Genomic DNA, 26,557 nt, shown 5'->3' with positions numbered 1-26,557 from the left:
TACACACACAGTGTACACACACAGTGTACACACACACACAGTGTACACACACACACTAACAGTGAGACACACACAGACACACACACACACAGTGTACACACACACAGTGTACACACACACACACACACAGCTGTCCCCAACTACAGCAAGCATTGTGTACGCTGTGCACGCTGTGAGACTGGTACGTACACACAGTGTACACACACACAGTGTACACACACACACACAGTGAGACACACACACACACAGTGTACACACACAGTGTACACACACAGTGTACACACACACAGTGTACACACACACACAGCTGTCCCCAACTACAGCAAGCATTGTGTACGCTGTGCACGCTGTGAGACTGGTACGTACACACAGTGTACACACAGTGTACACACACAGTGTACACACACACAGACACACACACACACAGACACACACACACACACAGCTGTCCCCAACTACAGCAAGCATTGTGTACGCTGTGCCCGCTGTGAGTCTGGTACGTATACACAGTGTACACACACACAGTGTACACACACAGTGAGACACACACACACACAGTGAGACACACACACACACACACAGCTGTCCCCAACTACAGCAAGCATTGTGTACGCTGTGCCCGCTGTGAGATTGGTACGTACACACACACAGTGTACACACACAGTGTACACACACAGCTGTCCCCAACTACAGCAAGCATTGTGTACGCTGTGCCCGCTGTGAGACTGGTACGTATACACAGTGTACACACACACAGTGTACACACACACACAGTGTACACACACACACAGTGAGACACACACACAGTGAGACACACACACACAGTGAGACACACACACAGTGAGACACACACACACAGTGAGACACACACACAGTGAGACACACACACAGTGAGACACACACACAGTGAGACACACACACAGTGAGACACACACACACAGTGTACACACACAGTGTACACACACAGACACACACACACAGACACACACACACAGCTGTCCCCAACTACAGCAAGCATTGTGTACGCTGTGCACGCTGTGAGACTGGTACGTACACACAGTGTACACACACACACAGTGTACACACAGTGTACACACACACACAGTGTACACACAGTGTACACACACACACAGTGTACACACACAGTGTACACACACACAGTGTACACTGTGTGTGTGTACACACACACAGTGTACACACACAGTGTACACACACAGTGTACACACACAGTGACACACACACACACAGACACACACACAGACACACAGACACACACACACAGCTGTCCCCAACTACAGCAAGCATTGTGTACGCTGTGCACGCTGTGAGACCGGTACGTACACACAGTGTACACACACAGTGTACACACACACACACAGTGACACACACACACAGTGTACACACACAGCTGTCCCCAACTACAGCAAGCATTGTGTACGCTGTGCCCGCTGTGAGACTGGTACGTATACACACAGTGTACACACACACAGTGTACACACACAGTGAGACACACACACAGACACACACACAGACACACACACACACAGCTGTCCCCAACTACAGCAAGCATTGTGTACGCTGTGCACGCTGTGAGACTGGTACGTACACACAGTGTACACACAGTGTACACACACACACACAGTGTACACACACAGTGAGACACACACACACACAGTGAGACACACACACATACACACAGCTGTCCCCAACTACAGCAAGCATTGTGTACGCTGTGCACGCTGTGAGACTGGTCCGTACACACAGTGTACACACACAGTGAGACACACACACACACAGTGAGACACACACACAGTGAGACACACACACACACACAGTGACACACAGTGAGACACACACACACACACACAGTGAGACACACACACACACAGACACAGACACACACAGCTGTCCCCAACTACAGCAAGCATTGTGTACGCTGTGCCCGCTGTCAGACTGGTACGTACACACAGTGTACACACACAGTGAGACACACACACAGTGAGACACACACAGTGTACACACAGTGAGACACACACACAGACACACAGTGTACACACACACACACACAGTGAGACACACAGTGTGCACGGAACACACACAGCTGTCTCCAACTACAGCAAGCATTGTGTACGCTGTGCCCGCTGTGAGACTGGTACGTACACACACACAGTGTACACACACACACAGTGTACACTCTGTGTGTGTGTGTACACACACAGTGTGTACACACACACACAGTGAGACACACACACAGTGATACACACACAGACACAGTGAGACACACACACACAGACACACACACACACAGACACACACAACCAACCCACACACACACACAGACACACACACACAGACACATCCCCCACACACAGACACACACAGACACACACACAGACACACACACACAGACACACACAGACACACACACACAGACACATCCCCCACACACAGACACACACAGACACACACAGACACACACACAGACACACACACAGACACACACACACACAAACAGCTGTCTCCAACTACTGCAAACATTGTGTACGCTGTGCACGCTGTCAGACTGGTACGTACACAGTGTACACACACACACACATACAGTGTACACACACAGTGTACACTGTATGTGTACACACAGTGTACACACACAGTGAGACACACAGTGAGACACACACACACAGTGAGACACACACACACACAGTGACACACACAGTGAGACACACACACACAGTGAGACACACAGTGAGACACACACAGACACACACACAGTGTACACACACACAGTGTACACACACACAGTGACACACACACACACACAGTGACACACACACAGTGTACACACACACAGTGTACACACACACAGTGACACACACACACACACACAGTGACACACACACACAGTGAGACACACACAGTGAGACGCACACACACAGTGACACACACACACACACAGTGAGACACACACACACAGACACACACACACACACAGTGAGACACACACACACAGTGATACACACACAGACACAGTGAGACACAGACACACACACACAGACACACACAGACACACACACACAGACACACACACACAGTGAGACACACACACACAGACACACACACAGACACACACACACAGACACACACACACAGACACACACACACAGCTGTCCCCAACTACAGCAAGCATTGTGTACGCTGTGCGCGCTGTCAGACTGGTACGTACACACAGTGTACACACACACAGTGTACACACACAGTGAGACACACACACAGTGTACACACAGTGTACACACACACAGTGTACACACAGACAGTGTACACACAGACAGTGTACACACACACAGTGAGACACAGACACACACAGTGTACACACAGTGAGACACACACACAGTGTACACACACAGTGAGACACACACAGTGAGACACAGACACACACAGTGTACACACAGTGAGACACAAACACAGTGTACACACAGTGAGACACACACACAGACACACACACACAGACACACACACAGACACACACACACACACAGCTGTCCCCAACTACAGCAAGCATTGTGTACGCTGTGCCCGCTGTGAGACTGGTATGTACACACAGTGTACACACAGTGAGACACACACAGTGTACACACACACACAGTGTACACACACACACACAGTGAGACACACACAGACAGTGAGACACACACACAGACAGTGAGACACACACAGTGTACACACACATACACAGTGAGACACACACACACAGTGTACACACACAGTGAGACACACACACAGTGTACACACACACACAGTGAGACACACACACAGTGACACACACACAGTGAGACACACACACACAGTGACACACACACAGTGAGACACACACAGACACACACACTAACAGTGAGACACACACAGGTACACACACAGACACACACACAGTGAGACACACACACACAGTGAGACACACACACAGACACACACAGACACACACACTAACAGTGAGACACACACAGACACACACACAGACACACACACAGTGAGACACACACACACACAATGAGACACACACACAGACACACAGTGAGACACACACACACAGACACACACACAGTGAGACACACACACAGTGAGACACACACAGTGAGACACACACACACACAGACACACACACAGTGACACACACAGTGTACACACACAGTGAGACACACACACAGTGAGACACACACACACAGACACACACACAGACACACACACACAGTGAGACACACACACACAGACACACACACAGTGAGACACACACACACAGACACACACAGTGAGACATACACACACACAGACACACAGACACACACACACACAGTGAGACACACACACACAGACACACACACAGTGAGACACACACACAGACACACACACAGTGAGACACACACACACAGACACACACACAGACACACACACACAGTGAGACACACAGACACACACACAGACACACACACACAGACACACACACACAGTGAGACACACACACACAGACACACACACACAGTGAGACACACACACAGTGAGACACACACAGACACACACACACACAGACAGACACACAGACACACAGACTCACTCACACACGCGAGTGAGTGAGTGTGTGAGTGAGTGTGTGTGTGAGTGAGTGTGCGAGCGAGCGTGTGAGTAATTGAGCGAGTCAGTGAGTGAGTGAGTGAGTCAGTGAGTTTGTGAGTGAGTGAGTCAGTGAGTTTGTGAGTGAGTGAGTGAGTCAGTGAGTTTGTGACTGAGTGAGCGAGTCAGTGAGTTTGTGAGTGAGTGAGTCAGTGAGTTTGTGAGTGAGTGAGTGAGTCAGTGAGTTTGTGAGTGACTGAGTGAGTGAGTTTGTGAGTGAGTGAGTGAGTCAATGAGTTTCTGAGTGAGTCAGTGAGTTTGTGAGTGAGTGAGTGAGTCAGTGAGTTTGTGAGTGAGTGAGTGAGTTTGTTAGTGACTGAGCGAGCGAGTCAGTGAGTAATTGAGTGAGTGAGTCAGTGAGTTTGTGAGTGAGTCAGTGAGTTTGTGAGTGAGTGACTGAGTCAGTGAGTTTGTGAGTGAGTCAGTGAGTTTGTGAGTGAGTGAGTCAGTGAGTTTGTGAGTGACTGAGCGAGCGAGTGAGTTTGTGAGCAAGTGAGCGAGCGAGTGAGTTTCTGAGTGAGTGAGTCAGTGAGTTTGTGAGTGAGTGAGTCAGTGAGTCAGTGAGTGAGTGAGTCAGTGAGTTTGTGAGTGACTGAGTGAGTGAGTTTGTGAGTGAGTGAGTGAGTCAGTGAGTTTGAGTGAGTGAGTCAGTGAGTTTGTGAGTGACTGAGTGAGTCAGTGAGTTTGTGAGTGAGTGAGTGAGTCAGTGAGTTTGTGAGTGAGTCAGTGAGTTTGTGAGTTTGTGAGTGAGTGAGTGAGTCAGTGAGTTTGTGAGTGAGTCAGTGAGTCAGTGAGTTTGTGAGTGAGTGAGTGAGTCAGTGAGTTTGTGAGTGAGCGAGTGATTGACTGAGCGTGTGAGTGAGTGAGTCAGTGAGTTTGTGAGCGAGTGAGTGAGTTTGTGAGTGAGGGAGCGAGTCAGTGAGTGAGTGAGTTTGTGAGTGACTGAGTGAGTCAGTGAGTTTGTGAGTGACTGAGTGAGTCAGTGAGTTTGTGAGTCAGTGAGTCAGTGAGTTTGTGAGTGAGTGAGCGAGTGAGTTTGTGAGTGAGTCAGTGAGTTTGTGAGTGAGTGAGTTTGTGATTGAGTGAGTCAGTGAGTTTGTGAGTGAGTCAGTGAGTTTGTGAGTGACCGAGCGAGCGAGTGAGTTTGTGAGTGAGTGAGTGAGTTTGTGAGTGAGTGAGTCAGTGAGTTTGTGAGTGAGTCAGTGAGTTTGTGAGTGACCGAGCGAGCGAGTGAGTTTGTGAGTGAGTGAGTGAGTTTGTGAGTGAGTGAGTCAGTGAGTTTGTGAGTGAGTGAGTCAGTGAGTTTGTGAGTCAGTGAGTCAGTGAGTTTGTGAGTGAGTGACTGAGTGAGTCAGTGAGTCAGTGAGTTTGTGAGTGAGTCAGTGAGTTTGTGAGTGAGTGAGTCAGTGAGTTTGTGAGTGAGTGAGTGAGTCAGTGAGTTTGTGAGTGAGTGAGTGAGTCAGTGAGTTTGTGAGTGAGTGAGTCAGTGAGTTTGTGAGTGAGTGAGTGAGTCAGTGAGTTTGTGAGTGAGTGAGTGAGTCAGTGAGTTTGTGAGTGAGTGAGTGAGCGAGTTTGTGAGTGAGTGAGCGAGTCAGTGAGTTTGTGAGTGAGTCAGTGAGTTTGTGAGTGACTGAGCGAGTCAGCGAGTCAGTGAGTGAGTGAGTCAGTGAGTTTGTGAGTGAGTGAGTCAGTGAGTTTGTGAGTGACCGAGCGAGTCAGTGAGTTTGTGAGTGAGTGAATGAGTTTGTGAGTGAGCGAGTGAGTCAGCGAGTCAGTGAGTTTGTGAGTGAGTGAATGAGTTTGTGAGTGAGCGAGTGAGTCAGCGAGTCAGTGAGTGAGTTTGCGAGCGAGCGAGCGAGCGATTGAGCGAGCGAGCGTTTCTCCGAAACCCCGCGATGCCCGCCCCACTCACACCCCCACGCCATTGTGACCGTCTCCGCAGGCCTCGCTCAGGTGGAGCTGCGTCCTTGTAGCCCCACGGAGAACACTTTGTGTGGCTGCCCACGTGGACACTACCGCTACTGCCAGCAGGCCAGCTGCAAGACCTTCAAATGCGTCACCTGCAGCACCTGCAAGCCGGGGTTCCAGATCACAGCCGTGTGTGAGTTGGAGATTATTGATGGTGGGAGGGTGGGTGGGTGGGTGGGTGGAGAGATGGTGGTGGTGGTGGGGGTTGTTGTTGTTGTTGTTTTGACGTGGTGGTTGTTGTTGTGGTGGTTGTTGTTGTTGTGGTGGTGCAGGTGGAGGGATGAGTGGACACGGTTTGCTCCGTCTGTCCCCGCGGTTTCTACAATGATGGCAGCCGCACTCAGTGTGTGCCTTGTGCCAGGTCAGTCACACACAGACACACAGACACACACACACACAGACACACACACACAGAGACACACACAGACACACACACAGACACACACACAGACACACAGACACACATACACACACACACACAGACACACAGACACACACACACACACAGACACACACACACAGACACACACACAGACACACACAGACACACACACAGACACACACACACACAGACACACACACACACACAGACACACACACACAGACACACACACACATACACACACACAGACACACACAGACACACACAGACACACAGACACACACACAGACACACACACACACACAGACACACACAGACACACACACAGACACACACACAGACACACACACAGACACACACACACAGACACACACACACAGACACACACACACACAGACACACACAGACACACACACACACAGACACACACACACACACACAGACACACACACACACAGTGTCTGTGTGTGTCTGTGTGTGCAGCTGCGTGAACCTGGGGTCACGTGGCTGCAATTTGACCTCTGACCTCGGCTGTCGCTCACCAACTCAGAGCTACGACGGAGACACAGCCACCAGCAGAGGTGAGCGGCGGTGGTGAGCGTGGTGGTGAGTGTGGTGGTGAGTGGTGGTGAGTGTGGTGGTGGTGAGCGTGGTGGTGGTGAGTGTGGTGGTGAGTGTGGTGATGAGTGTGGTGGTGGTGAGCGTGGTGGTGAGTGTGGTGATGAGTGTGGTGGTGGTGAGCGTGGTGGTGGTGAGTGTGGTGGTGAGTGTGGTGATGAGTGTGGTGGTGGTGAGCGTGGTGGTGAGTGTGGTGATGAGTGTGGTGGTGGTGAGTGTGGTGCTGAGTGTGATGGTGAGTGTGGTGGTGGTGAGTGTGGTGGTGAGTGTGGTGAGCGTGGTGGTGGTGGTGGTGAGCGTGGTGGTGAGTGGTGGTGGTGGTGAGTGTGGTGGTGGTGGTGAGTGTGGTGGTGAGTGTGGTGGTGGAGAGTGTGGTGGTGAGTGTGGTGGTGAGTGTGGTGGTGAGTGTGGTGGTGGAGAGTGTGGTGGTGAGTGTGGTGAGCGTGGTGGTGAGTGGTGGTGGTGGTGGTGAGTGTGGTGGTGAGTGTGGTGGTGAGTGTGGTGGTGGTGGTGGTGGTGGTGAGTGTGGTGGTGGTGGTGGTGAGTGTGGTGGTGAGTGTGGTGGTGAGTGTGGTGGTGGTGGTGGTGGTGAGTGTGGTGGTGAGTGTGGTGAGTGTGGTGGTGAGTGTGGTGGTGGTGAGTGTGGTGGTGAGTGTGGTGAGTGTGGTGGTGAGTGTGGTGGTGGTGAGTGTGGTGGTGAGTGTGGTGAGTGTGGTGAGTGTGGTGAGTGTGGTGGTGAGTGTGGTGGTGGTGGTGGTGGTGGTGGTGAGTGTGGTGGTGGTGGTGGTGGTGAGTGTGGTGGTGGTGGTGGTGAGTGTGGTGGTGAGTGTGGTGGTGAGTGTGGTGGTGGTGGTGGTGGTGGTGAGTGTGGTGGTGGTGGTGGTGAGTGTGGTGGTGAGTGTGGTGGTGAGTGTGGTGGTGGTGGTGGTGGTGAGTGTGGTGGTGAGTGTGGTGAGTGTGGTGGTGAGTGTGCTGGTGGTGAGTGTGGTGGTGAGTGTGGTGAGTGTGGTGGTGAGTGTGGTGGTGGTGAGTGTGGTGGTGAGTGTGGTGAGTGTGGTGAGTGTGGTGAGTGTGGTGGTGAGTGTGGTGGTGGTGGTGGTGGTGGTGGTGAGTGTGGTGGTGGTGGTGGTGGTGAGTGTGGTGGTGGTGGTGGTGAGTGTGGTGGTGAGTGTGGTGGTGAGTGTGGTGGTGGTGGTGGTGGTGAGTGTGGTGGTGAGTGTGGTGAGTGTGGTGGTGAGTGTGGTGGTGGTGAGTGTGGTGGTGAGTGTGGTGAGTGTGGTGGTGAGTGTGGTGGTGGTGAGTGTGGTGGTGAGTGTGGTGAGTGTGGTGATGAGTGTGGTGGTGGTGAGTGTGGTGGTGAGCGTGGTGGTGAGTGGTGGTGGTGGTGAGTGTGGTGGTGAGTGTGGTGAGTGTGGTGGTGAGTGTGGTGGTGGTGGTGAGTGTGGTGAGTGTGGTGAGTGTGGTGAGTGTGGTGGTGAGTGTGGTGGTGGTGAGTGTGGTGGTGAGCGTGGTGGTGAGTGGTGGTGGTGGTGAGTGTGGTGAGTGTGGTGGTGAGTGTGGTGGTGGTGGTGAGTGTGGTGAGTGTGGTGAGTGTGGTGAGTGTGGTGGTGAGTGTGGTGGTGGTGAGTGTGGTGGTGGTGGTTGTGGTGGTGAGTGTGGTGGTGAGTGTGGTGAGTGTGGTGGTGAGTGTGGTGAGTGTGGTGGTGAGTGTGGTGGTGAGTGTGGTGGTGGTGGTGAGTGTGGTGGTGAGTGTGGTGGTGAGTGTGGTGGTGAGTGTGGTGGTGAGTGTGGTGAGTGTGGCGGTGGTGAGTGTGGTGGTGGTGAGTGTGGTGGTGAGTGTGGTGGTGAGTGTGGTGGTGGTGGTGGTGAGTGTGGTGGTGGTGAGTGTGGTGGTGAGTGTGGTGGTGGTGAGTGTGGTGGTGAGTGTGGTGGTGAGTGTGGTGGTGGTGGTGAGTGTGGTGGTGGTGGTGAGTGTGGTGGTGAGTGTGGTGAGTGTGGTGGTGGTGAGTGTGGTGGTGAGTATGGTGAGCGTGGTGGTGAGCGTGGTGTTGGTGGTGAGTATGGTGAGTGTGGCGGTGAGTGTGGTGAGTGTGGTGGTGAGTGTGGTGGTGGTGAGTGTGGTGGTGGTGAGTGTGGTGGTGGTGGTGAGTGTGGTGGTGAGTGTGGTGGTGAGTGTGGTGGTGAGCGTGGTGGTGGTGAGTGTGGTGGTGGTGGTGAGTGTAGTGGTGAGCATAGTGGTGAGTGTGGTGGTGGTGAGTGTGGTGGTGAGTGTGGTGGTGGTGAGTGGTGTGGTGGTGAGTGTGGTGGTGGTGAGTGTAGTGGTGAGTGTGGTGGTGGTGAGTGTGGTGGTGGTGAGTGTGGTGGTGATTGTGGTGGTGAGTGTGGTGGTGAGTGTGGTGGTGAGCGTGGTGAGCGTGGTGGTGAGGTGTGGTGAGTGTGGTGGTGAGCGTGGTGGTGGTGAGTGTGGTGGTGAGTGTGGTGAGTGTGGTGGTGAGTGTGGTGGTGAGTGTGGTGGTGAGTGTGGTGGTGGTGAGGGTGGTGGTGGTGAGTGTGGTGGTGAGTGTGGTGGTGGTGAGTGTGGTGGTGGTGAGTGTGGTGGTGAGTGTGGTGGTGAGTGTGGTGGTGAGTGTGGTGGTGAGTGTGTGGTGAGTGTGGTGGTGGTGGTGAGTGTGGTGGTGAGTGGTGGTGGTGAGTGTGGTGGTGAGTGTGGTGGTGGTGAGTGTGGTGGTGGTGGTGAGTGTGGTGGTGAGTGTGGTGGTGAGTGTGGTGGTGAGTGTGGTGGTGGTGAGTGTGGTGGTGAGTGTGGTGGTGGTGGTGGTGGTGGTGAGTGTGGTGGTGAGTGTGGTGGTGGTGGTGAGTGTGGTGGTGAGTGTGGTGGTGAGTGTGGTGGTGAGTGTGGTGGTGGTGGTGAGTGTGGTGGTGAGTGTGGTGGTGAGTGTGGTGAGTGTGGTGAGTGTGGTGGTGAGTGTGGTGGTGAGTGTGGTGGTGGTGGTGAGTCTGGTGGTGAGTGTGGTGGTGAGTGTGGTGGTGAGTGTGGTGGTGAGTGTGGTGGTGAGTGTAGTGGTGGTGAGTGTGGTGGTGAGTGTGGTGGTGAGTGTAGTGGTGGTGAGTGTGGTGGTGAGTGTGGTGGTGGTGGTGAGTGTGTGGTGGTGAGTGTGGTGGTGAGTGTGGTGAGTGTGGTGGTGAGTGTGGTGGTGAGTGTGGTGGTGAGTGTGGTGGTGAGTGTGGTGGTGAGTGTGGTGGTGAGTGTGGTGGTGAGTGTGGTGGTGAGTGTGGTGAGTGTGGTGGTGAGTGTGGTGGTGAGTGTGGTGGTGAGTGTGGTGGTGGTGGTGGTGAGCGTGGTGGTGAGTGTGGTGGTGAGTGTGGTGGTGAGTGTGGTGGTGAGTGTGGTGAGTGTGGTGGTGAGTGTGGTGGTGAGTGTGGTGAGTGTGGTGGTGGTGAGTGTGGTGGTGAGTGTGGTGGTGAGTGTGGTGAGTGTGGTGGTGAGTGTGGTGGTGAGTGTGGTGAGTGTGGTGGTGAGTGTGGTGGTGGTGAGTGTGGTGGTGGTGAGTGTGGTGGTGGAGAGTGTGGTGGTGAGTGTGGTGGTGAGTGTGGTGGTGAGTGTGGTGGTGAGTGTGGTGGTGGTGAGTGTGGTGGTGGTGGTGGTGAGTGTGGTGGTGAGTGTGGTGGTGAGCGTAGTGGTGGTGGTGAGTGTGGTGAGTGTGGTGGTAGTGGTGAGTGTGGTGGTGAGTGTGGTGAGTGTGGTGGTGGTGAGCGTGGCGGTGAGTGTGGTGAGTGTTGTGGTGAGTGTGGTGAGTGTGGTGAGTGTGGTGGTGAGTGTGGTGAGCGTGGTGGTGAGTGTGGTGAGTGTGGTGGTGAGTGTGGTGGTGAGTGTGGTGGTGGTGGTGAGTGTGGTGGTGAGTGTGGTGATGAGTGTGGTGGTGGTGAGCGTGGTGGTGAGTGTGGTGATGAGTGGTGGTGGTGAGTGTGGTGGTGGTGAGTGTGGTGGTGAGTGTGGTGGTGAGTGTGGTGAGTGTGGTGGTGAGTGTGGTGAGTGTGGTGGTGAGTGTGGTGGTGAGTGTGGTGGTGAGTGTGATGGTGAGTGTGGTGGTGGTGAGTGTGGTGGTGAGTGTGATGGTGAGTGTGATGGTGAGTGTGGTGGTGGTGAGTGTGGTGGTGAGTGTGGTGGTGAGTGTGGTGAGTGTGGTGGTGAGTGTGGTGGTGAGTGTGGTGGTGAGTGTGGTGGTGGTGAGTGTGGTGGTGAGTGTGGTGGTGAGTGTGGTGGTGGTGAGTGTGGTGGTGAGTGTGGTGGTGAGTGTGGTGAGTGTGGTGGTGAGTGTGGTGGTGAGTGTGGTGAGTGTGGTGGTGAGTGTGGTGGTGAGTGTGGTGGTGAGTGTGGTGGTGGTGGTGAGTGTGGTGGTGAGTGTGGTGGTGAGTGTGGTGGTGGTGAGCGTGGTGGTGAGTGTGGTGGTGGTGGTGGTGAGTGTGGTGGTGAGTGTGGTGGTGGTGAGTGTGGTGGTGGTGAGTGTGGTGGTGAGTGTAGTGGTGGTGGTGAGTGTGGTGGTGAGTGTGGTGAGTGTGGTGGTGAGTGTGGTGGTGAGTGTGGTGGTGGTGGTGAGCGTGGTGGTGAGGTGGTGGTGGTGAGCGTGGTGGTGGTGAGCGTGGTGGTGGTGAGTGTGGTGATGAGTGTGGTGGTGGTGGTGAGTGTGGTGGTGAGTGTGGTGAGTGTGGTGGTGAGTGTGGTGGTGGTGGTGAGTGTGGTGGTGAGTGTGGTGAGTGTGATGGTGAGTGTGGTGGTGAGTGTGGTGAGTGTGGTGGTGAGTGTGGTGGTGAGTGTTGTGGTGAGTGTGGTGAGTGTGGTGGTGAGTGTGGTGGTGGTGGTGAGTGTGGTGGTGAGTGTGGTGGTGAGTGTGGTGGTGAGTGTGGTGAGCGTGGTGGTGAGTGTGGTGGTGGTGAGTGTGGTGAGTGTGGTGGTGAGTGTGGTGGTGAGTGTGGTGAGTGTGGTGGTGAGTGTGGTGGTGGTGGTGAGTGTGGTGGTGAGTGTGGTGGTGAGTGTGGTGAGCGTGGTGGTGAGTGTGGTGGTGGTGAGTGTGGTGAGTGTGGTGGTGAGTGTGGTTGTGAGTGTGGTGGTGAGTGTGGTTGTGAGTGTGGTGGTGGTGAGTGTGGTGGTGGTGAGCGTGTGGTGAGTGTGGTGAGTGTGGTGGTAAGTAAGTGTGGTGGTGAGTGTGATGGTGAGTCGGTGTGGTGGTGAGTGTGGTCGTGAGTGTGGTGAGCGTGGTGGTGAGTGTGGTGGTGAGCGTGGTGGTGGTGGTGGTGAGTGTGGTGGTGAGTGTGGTGGTGAGTGTGGTGGTGGTGGTGGTGGTGAGTGTGGTGGTGAGTGTGGTGAGTGTGGTGGTGAGTGTGGTGGTGGTGAGTGTGGTGGTGAGTGTGGTGAGTGTGGTGGTGAGTGTGGTGGTGGTGAGTGTGGTGGTGAGTGTGGTGAGTGTGGTGAGTGTGGTGAGTGTGGTGGTGAGTGTGGTGGTGGTGGTGGTGGTGGTGGTGAGTGTGGTGGTGGTGGTGGTGGTGGTGGTGAGTGTGGTGGTGGTGGTGGTGAGTGTGGTGGTGAGTGTGGTGGTGAGTGTGGTGGTGGTGGTGGTGGTGAGTGTGGTGGTGAGTGTGGTGAGTGTGGTGGTGAGTGTGGTGGTGGTGAGTGTGGTGGTGAGTGTGGTGGTGTGGTGGTGGTGGGTGGTGGTGAGTGTGGTGGTGGGTGTGGTGAGTGTGGTGGTGTGGTGAGTGTGGTGGTGAGTGTGGGTGGTGGTGAGTGTGGTGGTGAGCGTGGTGGTGAGTGGTGGGTGGTGGTGAGTGTGGTGGTGTGTGTGGTGAGTGTGGTGGTGAGTGTGGTGGGGTGGTGGTGAGTGTGGTGAGTGTGGTGAGTGTGGTGAGTGTGGTGGTGAGTGTGGTGGTGAGTGTGGTGGTGTGAGGTGGTGGTGAGTGGTGGTGGTGGTGAGTGTGGTGAGTGTGGTGGTGTGTGGTGGTGGTGGTGAGTGTGGTGAGTGTGGTGAGTGTGGTGAGTGTGGTGGTGAGTGTGGTGAGTGTGGTGGTGGTGGTGGTGGTGGTGAGTGTGGTGGTGAGTGGTGAGTGTGGTGTGTGTGGTGAGTGTGGTGGTGAGTGTGGTGGTGAGTGTGGTGGTGGTGAGTGTGGTGGTGAGTGTGGTGGTGAGTGTGGTGGTGAGTGTGGTGAGTGTGGTGGTGAGTGTGGTGGTGGTGAGTGTGTGGGTGGTGAGTGGTGGTGGTGAGTGTGGTGGTGAGTGTGGTGGTGAGGTGGTGGTGGTGAGTGTGGTGGTGAGTGTGGTGGTGAGTGTGGTGGTGGTGAGTGTGTGTGGTGAGTGTGGTGGTGAGTGTGGTGGTGGTGGGTGAGTGTGGTGGTGGTGGTGAGTGTGGTGGTGAGTGTGGTGAGTGTGGTGGTGGTGAGTGTGGTGGTGAGTATGGTGAGCGTGGTGGTGAGCGTGGTGTTGGTGGTGAGTATGGTGAGTGTGGCGGTGAGTGTGGTGAGTGTGGTGGTGAGTGTGGTGGTGGTGAGTGTGGTGGTGGTGAGTGTGGTGGTGGTGGTGAGTGTGGTGGTGAGTGTGGTGGTGAGTGGTTGGTGAGGTGGTGGTGGTGGTGAGTGTGGTGGTGGTGGTGAGTGTAGTGGTGAGCATAGTGGTGAGTGTGGTGGTGGTGAGTGTGGTGGTGAGTGTGGTGGTGGTGAGTGTGGTGGTGAGTGTGGTGGTGGTGGTGGAGTGGTGAGTGTGGTGGTGGTGAGTGTGGTGGTGGTGAGTGTGGTGGTGATGTGTGGTGGTGAGTGTGGTGTGAGTGTGGTGGGTGGTGAGGTGGGTGAGTGTGGTGAGTGGTGAGGGTGAGTGTGGTGGTGATGTGGTGAGTGTGGTGGTGAGTGTGGTGGTGAGTGTGGTGGTGAGTGTGGTGGTGGTGAGGGTGGTGGTGGGTGTGGTGTTGAGTGTGGTGGTGGTGAGTGTGGTGGTGGTGAGTGTGGTGGTGAGTGTGGTGGTGAGTGTGGTGGTGAGTGTGGTGGTGAGTGGTGAGTGTGGTGGTGGTGGTGAGTGTGTGGTGAGTGGTGGTGGTGGTGTGGTGGTGAGTGTGGTGGGGGTGGTGAGTGTGGTGGTGGTGGTGAGTGTTGTGAGTGTGGTGGTGGTGAGTGTGGTGGTGGTGGTGAGTGTGGTGGTGAGTGTGGTGGTGAGTGTGGTGGTGAGTGTGGTGGTGGTGAGTGTGGTGGTGAGTGTGGTGGTGGTGGTGGTGGTGGTGAGTGTGGTGGTGAGTGTGGTGGTGGTGGTGAGTGTGGTGGTGAGTGTGGTGGTGAGTGTGGTGGTGAGTGTGGTGGTGGTGGTGAGTGTGGTGGTGAGTGTGGTGGTGAGTGTGGTGAGTGTGGTGAGTGTGGTGGTGAGTGTGGTGGTGAGTGTGGTGGTGGTGGTGAGTCTGGTGGTGAGTGTGGTGGTGAGTGTGGTGGTGAGTGTGGTGGTGAGTGTGGTGGTGAGTGTAGTGGTGGTGAGTGTGGTGGTGAGTGTGGTGGTGAGTGTAGTGGTGGTGAGTGTGGTGGTGAGTGTGGTGGTGGTGGTGAGTGTGGTGGTGGTGAGTGTGGTGGTGAGTGTGGTGAGTGTGGTGGTGAGTGTGGTGGTGAGTGTGGTGGTGAGTGTGGTGGTGAGTGTGGTGGTGAGTGTGGTGGTGAGTGTGGTGGTGAGTGTGGTGGAGTGTGGTGGTGAGTGTGGTGGTGAGTGTGGTGGTGAGTGTGGTGGTGGTGGTGGTGAGCGTGGTGGTGAGTGTGGTGGTGAGTGTGGTGGTGGAGTGTGGTGGTGAGTGTGGTGAGTGTGGTGGTGAGTGTGGTGGTGAGTGTGGTGAGTGTGGTGGTGGTGAGTGTGGTGGTGAGTGTGGTGGTGAGTGTGGTGAGTGTGGTGGTGAGTGTGGTGGTGAGTGTGGTGAGTGTGGTGGTGAGTGTGGTGGTGGTGAGTGTGGTGGTGGTGAGTGTGGTGGTGGAGAGTGTGGTGGTGAGTGTGGTGGTGAGTGTGGTGGTGAGTGTGGTGGTGAGTGTGGTGGTGGTGAGTGTGGTGGTGGTGGTGGTGAGTGTGGTGGTGAGTGTGGTGGTGAGCGTAGTGGTGGTGGTGAGTGTGGTGAGTGTGGTGGTAGTGGTGAGTGTGGTGGTGAGTGTGGTGAGTGTGGTGGTGGTGAGCGTGGCGGTGAGTGTGGTGAGTGTTGTGGTGAGTGTGGTGAGTGTGGTGAGTGTGGTGGTGAGTGTGGTGAGCGTGGTGGTGAGTGTGGTGAGTGTGGTGGTGAGTGTGGTGGTGAGTGTGGTGGTGGTGGTGAGTGTGGTGGTGAGTGTGGTGGATGAGTGTGGTGGTGGTGAGCGTGGTGGTGAGTGTGGTGATGAGTGTGGTGGTGGTGAGTGTGGTGGTGGTGAGTGTGGTGGTGAGTGTGGTGGTGAGTGTGGTGAGTGTGGTGGTGAGTGTGGTGAGTGTGGTGGTGAGTGTGGTGGTGAGTGTGGTGGTGAGTGTGATGGTGAGTGTGGTGGTGGTGAGTGTGGTGGTGAGTGTGATGGTGAGTGTGATGGTGAGTGTGGTGGTGGTGAGTGTGGTGGTGAGTGTGGTGGTGAGTGTGGTGAGTGTGGTGGTGAGTGTGGTGGTGAGTGTGGTGGTGAGTGTGGTGGTGGTGAGTGTGGTGGTGAGTGTGGTGGTGAGTGTGGTGGTGGTGAGTGTGGTGGTGAGTGTGGTGGTGAGTGTGGTGAGTGTGGTGGTGAGTGTGGTGGTGAGTGTGGTGAGTGTGGTGGTGAGTGTGGTGGTGAGTGTGGTGGTGAGTGTGGTGGTGGTGGTGAGTGTGGTGGTGAGTGTGGTGGTGAGTGTGGTGGTGGTGAGCGTGGTGGTGAGTGTGGTGGTGGTGGTGGTGAGTGTGGTGGTGAGTGTGGTGGTGGTGAGTGTGGTGGTGGTGAGTGTGGTGGTGAGTGTAGTGGTGGTGGTGAGTGTGGTGGTGAGTGTGGTGAGTGTGGTGGTGAGTGTGGTGGTGAGTGTGGTGGTGGTGGTGAGCGTGGTGGTGAGCGTGGTGGTGGTGAGCGTGGTGGTGGTGAGCGTGGTGGTGGTGAGTGTGGTGATGAGTGTGGTGGTGGTGGTGAGTGGTGGAGGGAGTGTGGTGAGTGTGGTGAGTGTGTGGTGGTGTGTGTGGTGGTGAGTGTGGTGGTGTGAGTGTGGTGAGTGTGATGGTGAGTGTGGTAGGTGTGGTGTGGTGAGTGTGGTGGTGGTGTGGTGGTGAGTGTGGTGAGTGTGGTGGTGAGTGTGGTGTGGTGGTGAGGTGGTGGTGAGTGTGGTGGGAGTGTGGTGAGTGTGGTGGTGAGTGTGGTGGTGAGTGTGGTGAGTGTGAGGTGGTGTGGTGGAGAGTGTGGTGGTGAGTGTGGTGGTGAGTGAGGTGGTGAGTGAGCGTGTGGTGAGTGTGGAGTGTGGTGAGTGTGGTGTGTGAGTGGTGTGTGATGTGTGGTGAGTGTGTGTTGTGAGTGTGGTGGAGTGTGGGTGGTGAGCGTGGTGGTGAGTGTGGTGAGTGGTGGTAAGTAAGTGTGGTGGTGAGTGTGATGGTGAGTCGGTGTGGTGGTGAGTGTGGTCGTGAGGTGGTGAGGTGGTGGTGAGTGTGGTGGTGAGCGTGGTGGTGGTGGTGAGCGTGGTGGTGGTTAGTGAGTGTGTGAGTGTGTGAATGAGTGGGTGGGTCAGTGATTGAGTGGGTGAGTGGTGGTGAGTGTTGGTCAGTGGTCAGTGAGTGTGTGGGTGAGTGAGTGGGTGAGTGAGTGAATGGGTAAGTGAGTGAGTGGGTGGGTGTGTGTGGGTGAGTGAATGAGTGGGTGGATGAGTGAGTGAGTTCGTGGGTGAGTGTGTGGGTGAGTAAGTGAGTGTGTGGGTGAGCGAGTGGGTGGGTGAGTGAGTGTGTGGGTGAGTGTGTGGGTGAGTGAGTGAGTGAGTGGTTGAGTGAGTGAGTGGGTCAGTGAGTGAGTGTGTAAGTGAGTGAGTGGGTGGGTGAGTTAGTGGTTGAGTGGGTGAGTGAGTGAGTGTGTAAGTGGGTGAGTGAGTGTGTGGGTGAGTGGTTGAGTGGGTGAGTGGGTGTGTGAGTGGCTGAGTGGCTGAGTGAGTGTGTAAGTGGTGTGTAAGTGAGTAAGTGGGTGAGTGAGTGGGTGAGTGAGTGTGTAAGTGAGTGAGTGTGTGAGTGAGTGGGTGGGTGAGTGAGTGAGTGAGTCGGTGGGTGATTGAGTGAGTGAGTGGGTGGGTGGGTGAGTGAGTGAGTGAGTGGGTGGGTGAGTGAGTGAGTGAGTGTGTGAGTGAGTGGGTGGGTGAGTGAGTGAGTGGGTGGGTGGGTGAGTGAGTGGGTGGGTGGGTGAGTGAGTGGGTGGGTGAGTGAGTGAGTTAGTGGGTGAGTGAGTGAGTGTGTGGGTGAGTGTGTGAGTGAGTGTGTAAGTGAGTGAGTAGGTGAGTGAGTGGTTGAGTGGGTGAGTGAGTGAGTGGGTAAGTGAGTGGTTGAGTGAGTGAGTTCGTGAGTGAGTGTGTAAGTGAGTGTGTGGGTGAGTGAGTGTCTGAGTGAGTGTGTGAGTGAGTGGGTGTGTGAGTGAGTGAGTGGGTGTGTAAGTGAGTGAGTGTGTGGGTGAGTGAGTGTCTGAGTGAGTGTGTGAGTGAGTGGGTGTGTGAGTGATTGAGTGTGTGAGTGAGTGAGTGAGTGTGTGAGTGAGTGTGTGAGTGAGTGTGTAAGTGAGTGAGTGTTTGAGTGAGTGGTTGAGTGGGTGAGTGAGTAGGTGAGTGAGTGAGTGTGTGAGTGTGTGGGTGAGTGAGTGTCTGAGTGAGTGTGTGAGTGAGTGGGTGTGTGAGTGAGTGAGTGTGTGAGTGAGTGAGTGAGTGTGTGAGTGAGTGTGTAAGTGAGTGTGTAAGTGAGTGAGTGTGTGAGTCAGTGGTTGAGTGGGTGAGTGAGTAGGTGAGTGAGTGAGTGTGTGAGTGAGTGTGTGAGTGAGTGGGTGAGTGAGTGTGTGAGTGAGTGGGTGTGTAAGTGAGTGAGTGTGTAAGTGAGTGGGTGTGTAAGTGAGTGAGTGTGTAAGTGAGTGGGTGTGTAAGTGAGTGAGTGTGTGAGTGAGTGGGTGTGTAAGTGAGTGAGTGTGTAAGTGAGTGAGTGTGTAAGTGAGTGAGTGGGTGTGTAAGTGAGTGAGTGTGTAAGTGAGTGAGTGTGTAAGTGAGTGAGTGGGTGTGTAAGTGAGTGAGTGAGTGGGTGAGTGTGTGAGTGAGTGGGTGGGTGTGTAAGTGAGTGAGTGTGTAAGTGAGTGAGTGTGTAAGTGAGTGAGTGTGTAAGTGAGTGAGTGTGTAAGTGAGTGTGTGAGTGAGTGAGTGTGTAAGTGAGTGTGTAAGTGAGTGTGTAAGTGTGTGTGTGAGTGTGTGTGTGAGTGTGTAAGTGAGTGAGTGAGTGTGTAAGTGAGTGTGTAAGTGAGTGTGTAAGTGTGTGAGTGTGTAAGTGAGTGTGTAAGTGAGTGAGTGTGTAAGTGTGTAAGTGAGTGTGTAAGTGAGTGTGTAAGTGAGTGAGTGTGTAAGTGAGTGAGTGTGTAAGTGAGTGAGTGTGTAAGTGAGTGTGTGAGTGAGTGAGTGTGTAAGTGAGTGTGTAAGTGTGTGTGTGAGTGTGTAAGTGAGTGTGTAAGTGAGTGAGTGAGTGTGTAAGTGAGTGTGTAAGTGAGTGTGTAAGTGTGTGAGTGTGTAAGTGAGTGTGTAAGTGAGTGAGTGTGTAAGTGTGTAAGTGAGTGTGTAAGTGAGTGTGTAAGTAAGTGAGTGTGTAATGAGTGAGTGTGTAAGTGAGTGTGTAAGTGAGTGTGTAAGTGAGTGTGTGAGTGTGTAAGTGAGTGTGTAAGTGTGTGAGTGTGTGAGTGTGTTTAAGAGTTGGCACAGTAGGGGGCAGAGTAGGTGCATCTGCTGGTGACATCAGTCAGCCCATGGCACCTGCAGTGTATGACCCATGACCTCCTCATGCACCTAGCCTGGCACGGCAGTACAACCCATGGCACCTGCTGGGTCTGTCACGTGACCTCCTAATGCACCTAGCCTGGCACAGCAGCCAACCCATGACCTCCTGTCAGCTGCGAGCCCTCGGCACTTCAGGTGATAGCCTCAACGTGCACCTAGCCTGGCACGGGCGCCGTGGTGATGTCACCGCCACTTGGTGGCGAATGGCGGCTGTTGTTGTTGTTGTTGTTTTAGTTTGACAGTGGGTGAGTGGGTGGGTGGGTGGGTGAGTGGGTGAGTGAGTGGGTGAGTGGGTGAGTGAGTAGGTGAGTGAGTGAGTGTGTGAGTGTGTGGGTGAGTGAGTGTCTGAGTGAGTGTGTGAGTGAGTGGGTGTGTGAGTGAGTGAGTGTGTGAGTGAGTGAGTGAGTGTGTGAGTGAGTGTGTAAGTGAGTGTGTAAGTGAGTGAGTGTGTGAGTCAGTGGTTGAGTGGGTGAGTGAGTAGGTGAGTGAGTGAGTGTGTGAGTGAGTGTGTGAGTGAGTGGGTGAGTGAGTGTGTGAGTGAGTGGGTGTGTAAGTGAGTGAGTGTGTAAGTGAGTGGGTGTGTAAGTGAGTGAGTGTGTAAGTGAGTGAGTGTGTAAGTGAGTGAGTGTGTAAGTGAGTGAGTGGGTGTGTAAGTGAGTGAGTGTGTAAGTGAGTGAGTGTGTAAGTGAGTGAGTGGGTGTGTAAGTGAGTGAGTGAGTGGGTGAGTGTGTGAGTGAGTGGGTGGGTGTGTAAGTGAGTGAGTGTGTAAGTGAGTGAGTGTGTAAGTGAGTGAGTGTGTAAGTGAGTGTGTGAGTGAGTGAGTGTGTAAGTGAGTGTGTAAGTGTGTGTGTGAGTGTGTAAGTGAGTGTGTAAGTGAGTGAGTGAGTGTGTAAGTGAGTGTGTAAGTGAGTGTGTAAGTGTGTGAGTGTGTAAGTGAGTGTGTAAGTGAGTGAGTGTGTAAGTGTGTAAGTGAGTGTGTAAGTGAGTGTGTAAGTAAGTGAGTGTGTAATGAGTGAGTGTGTAAGTGAGTGTGTAAGTGAGTGTGTAAGTGAGTGAGTGAGTGTGTAAGTGAGTGAGTGTGTAAGTGAGTGTGTAAGTGAGTGTGTAAGTGAGTGAGTGTGTAATGAGTGGGTGTGTAAGTGTGTAAGTGTGTTTAAGAGTTGGCACAGTAGGGGGCAGAGTAGGTGCATCTGCTGGTGACAGCAGTCAGCCCATGGCACCTGCTGGGTCTGTCACGTGACCTCCTCCTCATGCACCTAGCCTGGCACAGCAGTACAACCCATGGCACCTGCTGGGTCTGTCACGTGACCTCCTCCTCATGCACCTAGCCTGGCACAGCAGCCAACCCATGACCTCCTCCTGTCAGCAGCGAGCCCTCGGCACTTCAGGTGATAGCCTCCTCGTGCACCTAGCCTGGCACGGGCGCCGTGGTGATGTCACCGCCACTTGGTGGCGAATGGCGGCTGTTGTTGTTTTAGTTTGACAGTGGGTGACTGAGTGGGTGAGTGAGTGGGTGACTGAGTGGGTGAGTGGGTGAGTGAGTGAGTGGGTGAGTGAGTGAGTGAGTGGGTGAGTGGGTGAGTGGGTGAGTGAGTGGTGAGTGAATGAGTGAGCGAGTGGATGAGCGAGTGAGCGAGTGGGCGGATGAGTGAGTGAGTGGATGAGTGAGCGAGTGGATGAGCGAGTGAGCGAGTGGATGAGCGAGTGAGTGAGCGAGTGAGTGAGCGAGTGAGTGAGCGAGCGAGTGGATGAGTGAGTGAGTGAGTGGATGAGTGAGTGAGCGAGTGGATGAGCGAGTTAGTGAGTGGGTGGATGAGTGAGTGAGTGAGTGGATGAGTGAGCGAGTGAGCGAGTGGATGAGCGAGTGAGCGAGTGGATGAGCGAGTGAGCGAGCGAGCGAGTGAGTGAGCGAGTGAGCGAGTGGATGAGCGAGTGAGCGAGTGGATGAGTGAGCGAGTGGATGAGCGAGTGAGCGAGTGGATGAGTGGATGAGTGAGCGAGTGGATAAGCGAGTGAGCGAGTGGATGAGTGAGTGAGTGGATGAGTGAGTGAGTGGATGAGTGAGCGAGTGGATGAGCGAGTGAGCGAGTGGACGAGTGGATGAGCGAGCGAGCGAGCGTGTCACCCCTGCCCCTAGCCGTGGTGACCCCTGTCGACCTCCCGGCGTCCACCTTGCTGATGCCGCTCGCCATCTGCGGTGGAGTTCTGATCCTCGGCCTGCTCACCCTGCTGCTGTTGCTGCTGCTTTATGGGCGAAACAATTGGGGATTTCGCCAGGCTTGGAGACACACCTGGTGCTCAGGTACAGTGGGGTCACAGTGGGGTCACGGTGCTCAGGTACAGTGGGGTCACAGTGGGGTCACGGTGCTCAGGTACAGTGGGGTCACGGTGCTCAGGTACAGTGGGGTCACGGTGCTCAGGTACAGTGGGGTCACGGTGCTCAGGTACAGTGGGGTCACGGTGCTCAGGTACAGTGGGGGTCACGGTGCTCAGGTACAGTGGGGGTCACGGTGCTCAGGTACAGTGGGGTCACGGTGCTCAGGTACAGTGGGGTCACGGTGCTCAGGTACAGTGGGGTCACGGTGCTCAGGTACAGTGGGGGTCACGGTGCTCAGGTACAGTGGGGTCACGGTGCTCAGGTACAGTGGGGTCACGGTGCTCAGGTACAGTGGGGTCACGGTGCTCAGGTACAGTGGGGTCACGGTGCTCAGGTACAGTGGGGGTCACGGCGCTCAGGTACAGTGGGGTCACGGCGCTCAGGTACAGTGGGGTCACGGTGCTCAGGTACAGTGGGGTCACGGTGCTCAGGTACAGTGGGGTCACGCTGCTCAGGTACAGTGGGGGTCACGGCGCTCAGGTACAGTGGGGTCACGGCGCTCAGGTACAGTGGGGTCACGGTGCTCAGGTACAGTGGGGTCACGGTGCTCAGGTACAGTGGGGGTCATGGTGCTCAGGTACAGTGGGGTCACGGTGCTCAGGTACAGTGGGGTCACGGTGCTCAGGTACAGTGGGGTCACGGTGCTCAGGTACAGTGGGGTCACGGTGCTCAGGTACAGTGGGGTCACGGTGCTCAGGTACAGTGGGGTCACGGTGGGTGGGTGGGGGTCACGGTGGGTGGGTGGGGTTCACGGTGGGTGGGTGGGGGTCATAGTGGGTGGGTGGGTGGGGTTCACGGTGGGTGGGTGGGTGGGGGTCACAGTGGGTGGGTGGGTGGGTGGGGTTCACGGTGGGTGGGGTTCACGGTGGGGGTGTGGGTGGGTGGGTGGGGTTCACGGTGGGTGGGTGGGTGGGGTTCACGGTGGGTGGGTGGGTGGGGTTCACGGTGGGTGGGTGGGTGGGTGGGGTTCACGGTGGGTGGGTGGGTGGGTGGGGTTCACGGTGGGTGGGTGGGTGGGGTTCACGGTGGGTGGGGTTCACGGTGGGTGGGGTTCACGGTGGGGGTGTGGGTGGGTGGGTGGGGTTCACGGTGGGTGGGTGAGGTTCACGGTGTCCGTGTGGGTGGGTGGTGTGTGTGGGTGCTGCTACTACTGACAGCACTTGCCACTACAGCCTTTCCGTGTGTGTGAGCTTACCTGGGGAACCTTTGTCTGCATGTGTGTGTGTGTCTGTGTGTGTGTGTCTGTGTGTGTCTGTGTGTGTGTGTCTGTGTGTGTGTCTGTGTGTGTGTGTGTCTGTGTGTGTGTCTGTGTGTGTGTCTGTGTGTGTGTGTGTCTGTGTGTGTGTGTGTCTGTGTGTGTGTGTGTCTGTGTGTGTGTGCGTCTGTGTGTGTGTCTGTGTGTGTGTCTGTGTCTGTGTGTGTGTCTGTGTGTGTGTGTCTGTGTGTGTCTGTGTCTGTGTGTGTGTGCGTCTGTGTGTGTGTCTTTGTGTGTGCGTCTGTGTGTGTCTGTGTGTGTCTGTGTGTGTGTCTGTGTATGTGGCTGTGTGTGTGTCTGTGTGTGTGTGTGTCTGTGTGTGTGTGTCTGTGTGTGTCTGTGTGTGTCTGTGTCTGTGTGTGTGTGTCTGTGTGTGTCTGTGTCTGTGTGTGTGTGTCTGTGTGTGTGTGTGTCTGTGTGTGTGTGTGTGTGTCTGTGTGTCTGTGTGTGTGTGTCTATGTGTGTGTGTGTCTGTGTGTGTGTCTGTGTGTCTGTGTGTGTCTGTGTGTGTGTGTCTGTGTGTCTGTGTGTGTGTCTGAGTGTGTGTGTGACTGTGTGTGTCTGTGTGTATCTGTGTGTGTGCAGATGATGCTGGTGGCTGTGACCGTGAATCCTGCAACTCCCAGTCACCTAGCAACATCTCCCTCCTTCACAACGGTAACACAGGCACATACACCCACAGACACACTCGCACAAACACACACGCACAGACACACACACAGACACACACAGACACACACACACAGACACACACAGACACACGCACAGACACACACACAGACACACACAGACACACACACAGACACACACAGACACACACACAGACACACACGGCAAAGGCGTGTGGGCACACACACGCATGTGTCTGTGTGTATGTGTGTGTATGTCTGTCTGTGTGTGTGTGTCTGTCTGTGTGTGTGTGTATACCAGATGGGGCCTTACCATCAGCCCCACCAAAACTAAGCACCTGCCTGGGTATTTTGTACCATCGGACACTCCACCCCCACAACTCCCAATCGGTGATGGGGCAGTTGTGGAGAGAGTGGAGAGTTTCCCATACCTGGGCAGTGTGATTATGACCGGCTCCAGTTTAACAGCAGAGGTCTCACTCCGAATCAGTCGAGCGGCAATATCTTTTCATCGGTTGCGTAACGCTGTGTGGAAGCTACCTGGTCCGTCGCTCCGCACTAAGCTTCAGGTCTTCTCGGCCACGGTCATTCCCTCCCTTCTCTACGCTTGCGAAACGTGGACCCCCCCTAATGGAACATCTTCGCTGGTTAGAAACATTTAGGCTGGCCTGCCTACGATCCATCCTGGGTTTAACCAGACTGGATTGTGTGAGGAGCTCACAAATCCTTGAAAGATCTGGGCAAGGTCCCATCGGTGAGCTCCTCCGGCGGGCAAGGCTGCGTTGGCTGGGTCATGTAGCCCGCATGCCCAGCCACCGCATGCCGAAACAGCTTTTGTTCGGCCGGATTGAGGGGGCTAAGCGGGCGCGGCACGGGCTAGAGAAGAGATGGAGTGATGTGGTACAGGAGGACGTGGAGCTGAGTGGACTTGCCGATGACTGGTACCAGCGGTGTCAAGATCGCCCTCTGTGGAGGAGGCTCGTGAAGGACGCTACTGGGCAGTTGGAGGCAGTCGCCCTCCAACAACAACGGAGGGCGGAGGAGCGACGCTCAGAACAACGAGCGGAGCGCCGGGTGGCTAAAGCACAGCAGGTTGGCACAGTAGGGGGCACCGGTGGTGCATCAGCCAGTCATCTCAGTCAGTCGACCCGTGGCACCTGGGTCTGCCCAGTGACCTCCTGCCAGCGGGCGTTCGACACTTCACGTGGCCTCAAGGTGCACATAGCCTGGCACAAGCGTCGTGGTGATGTCACCGCCACTTAGTGGCGAATGGCGGTTGTTATTGTTGTTGTACACCCATGTGTGTGTGTGTGTGTGTCTGTGTGTTTGTGTATACCAATGTGTGTGTGTGTATACCAATTTGTGTGTGTGTGTATATACCCATGTGTGTGTGTCTGTGTGTGTGTATACCAGTGTGTCTGTGTGTGTGTATACCAATGTGTGTGTGTGTGTATATACCAATGTGTGTGTGTGTATACCAATTTGTGTGTGTGTGTATACCCATGTGTGTGTGTCTGTGTGTGTGTGTATACCAGTGTGTCTGTGTGTGTGTATACCAATGTGTGTGTGTGTCTGTCTGTGTGTGTGTACCCATGTGTGTGTATACCCATGTGTGTCTGTGTGTGTATACCCATGTGTGTGTCTGTCTGTGTGTGTGTATGCCCATGTGTGTGTGTCTGTGTGTGTGTCTGTGTGTGTGTGTATACCCATGTGTGTGTCTGTCTGTGTGTGTGTCTACCCATGTGTGTGTGTGTGTGTCTGTGTGTGTGTGTGTATATACCCATGTGTGTGTCTGTCTGTGTGTGTGTACCCATGTGTGTGTATACCAGTGTGTCTGTGTGTGTGTGTCTACCAATGTGTGTGTGTGTCTGTCTGTGTGTGTGTACCCATGTGTGTGTATACCCATGTGTGTCTGTGTGTGTGTATACCCATGTATGTGTCTGTCTGTGTGTGTGTCTACCCATGTGTGCGTGTGTGTGTCTGTGTGTGTGTGTATACCCATGTGTGTGTCTGTCTGTGTGTGTGTCTACCCATGTGTGCGTGTGTGTGTCTGTGTGTGTGTGTATACCCATGTGTGTGTCTGTCTGTGTGTGTGTACCCATGTGTGTGTATACCAGTGTGTCTGTGTGTGTGTATACCCATGTATGTGTCTGTCTGTGTGTGTGTCTACCCATGTGTGCGTGTGTGTGTGTGTCTGTGTGTGTGTATACCCATGTGTGTGTCTGTCTGTGTGTGTGTATACCCATGTGTGTGTATGTGTGTCTGTGTGTGTGTATACCCATGTGTGTGTCTGTGTATGTGTCTGTGTGTGTGTATACCCATGTGTGTGTCTGTCTGTGTGTGTGTCTACCCATGTGTGTGTATGTGTGTCTGTGTGTGTGTGTATACCCATGTGTGTGTCTGTGTATGTGTGTGTGTACCCATGTGTGTGTATACCAGTGTGTCTGTGTGTGTGTGTATACCAATGTGTGTGTGTGTCTGTGTATGTGTGTGTGTGTACCCATGTGTGTGTATACCCATGTGTGTCTGTGTGTGTGTATACCCATGTGTGTGTCTGTCTGTGTGTGTGTATACCCATGTGTTTGTGTCTGTGTGTGTGTCTGTGTGTGTGTATACCCATGTGTGTGTCTGTCTGTGTGTGTACCCATGTGTGTGTATACCCATGTGTGTCTGTGTGTGTGTGTATACCAGTGTGTGTGTCTGT

At 54.6% G+C, this 26,557-nt stretch overlaps 1 protein-coding gene across 3 annotated transcripts in view; it reads left to right on the top strand.

The window, feature by feature from the left end:
* LOC116937040 (uncharacterized) overlaps nt 1-26,557 on the top strand; it is a 55,171-nt gene that overhangs the window by 17,044 nt on the left and 11,570 nt on the right. For 2 of the 3 annotated variants that reach the window (XM_076056343.1, XM_076056342.1), the window contains exons 1-4: nt 6,900-6,988; nt 7,493-7,590; nt 21,730-21,894; nt 23,810-23,881. In XM_076056343.1, coding sequence (XP_075912458.1) covers nt 21,771-21,894; nt 23,810-23,881 — 196 coding nt within the window. In that variant the 5' untranslated portion in view covers nt 6,900-6,988; nt 7,493-7,590; nt 21,730-21,770. Of the gene's footprint in view, nt 1-6,601; nt 6,761-6,899; nt 6,989-7,492; nt 7,591-21,729; nt 21,895-23,809; nt 23,882-26,557 lie in introns of those variants that run through there. The other variant, XR_012930843.1, reaches the window with a different exon arrangement.

The sequence above is a fragment of the Petromyzon marinus genome, chromosome 75 (assembly GCF_048934315.1).
Source record: "Petromyzon marinus isolate PM22_M1 ecotype Great Lakes invasive population chromosome 75, UKy_Petmar_22M1.pri1.0, whole genome shotgun sequence".
NCBI classification, from domain to species: Eukaryota; Metazoa; Chordata; class Hyperoartia; order Petromyzontiformes; family Petromyzontidae; genus Petromyzon; species Petromyzon marinus.
This window is presented reverse-complemented; position numbering and strand designations above follow the sequence as displayed.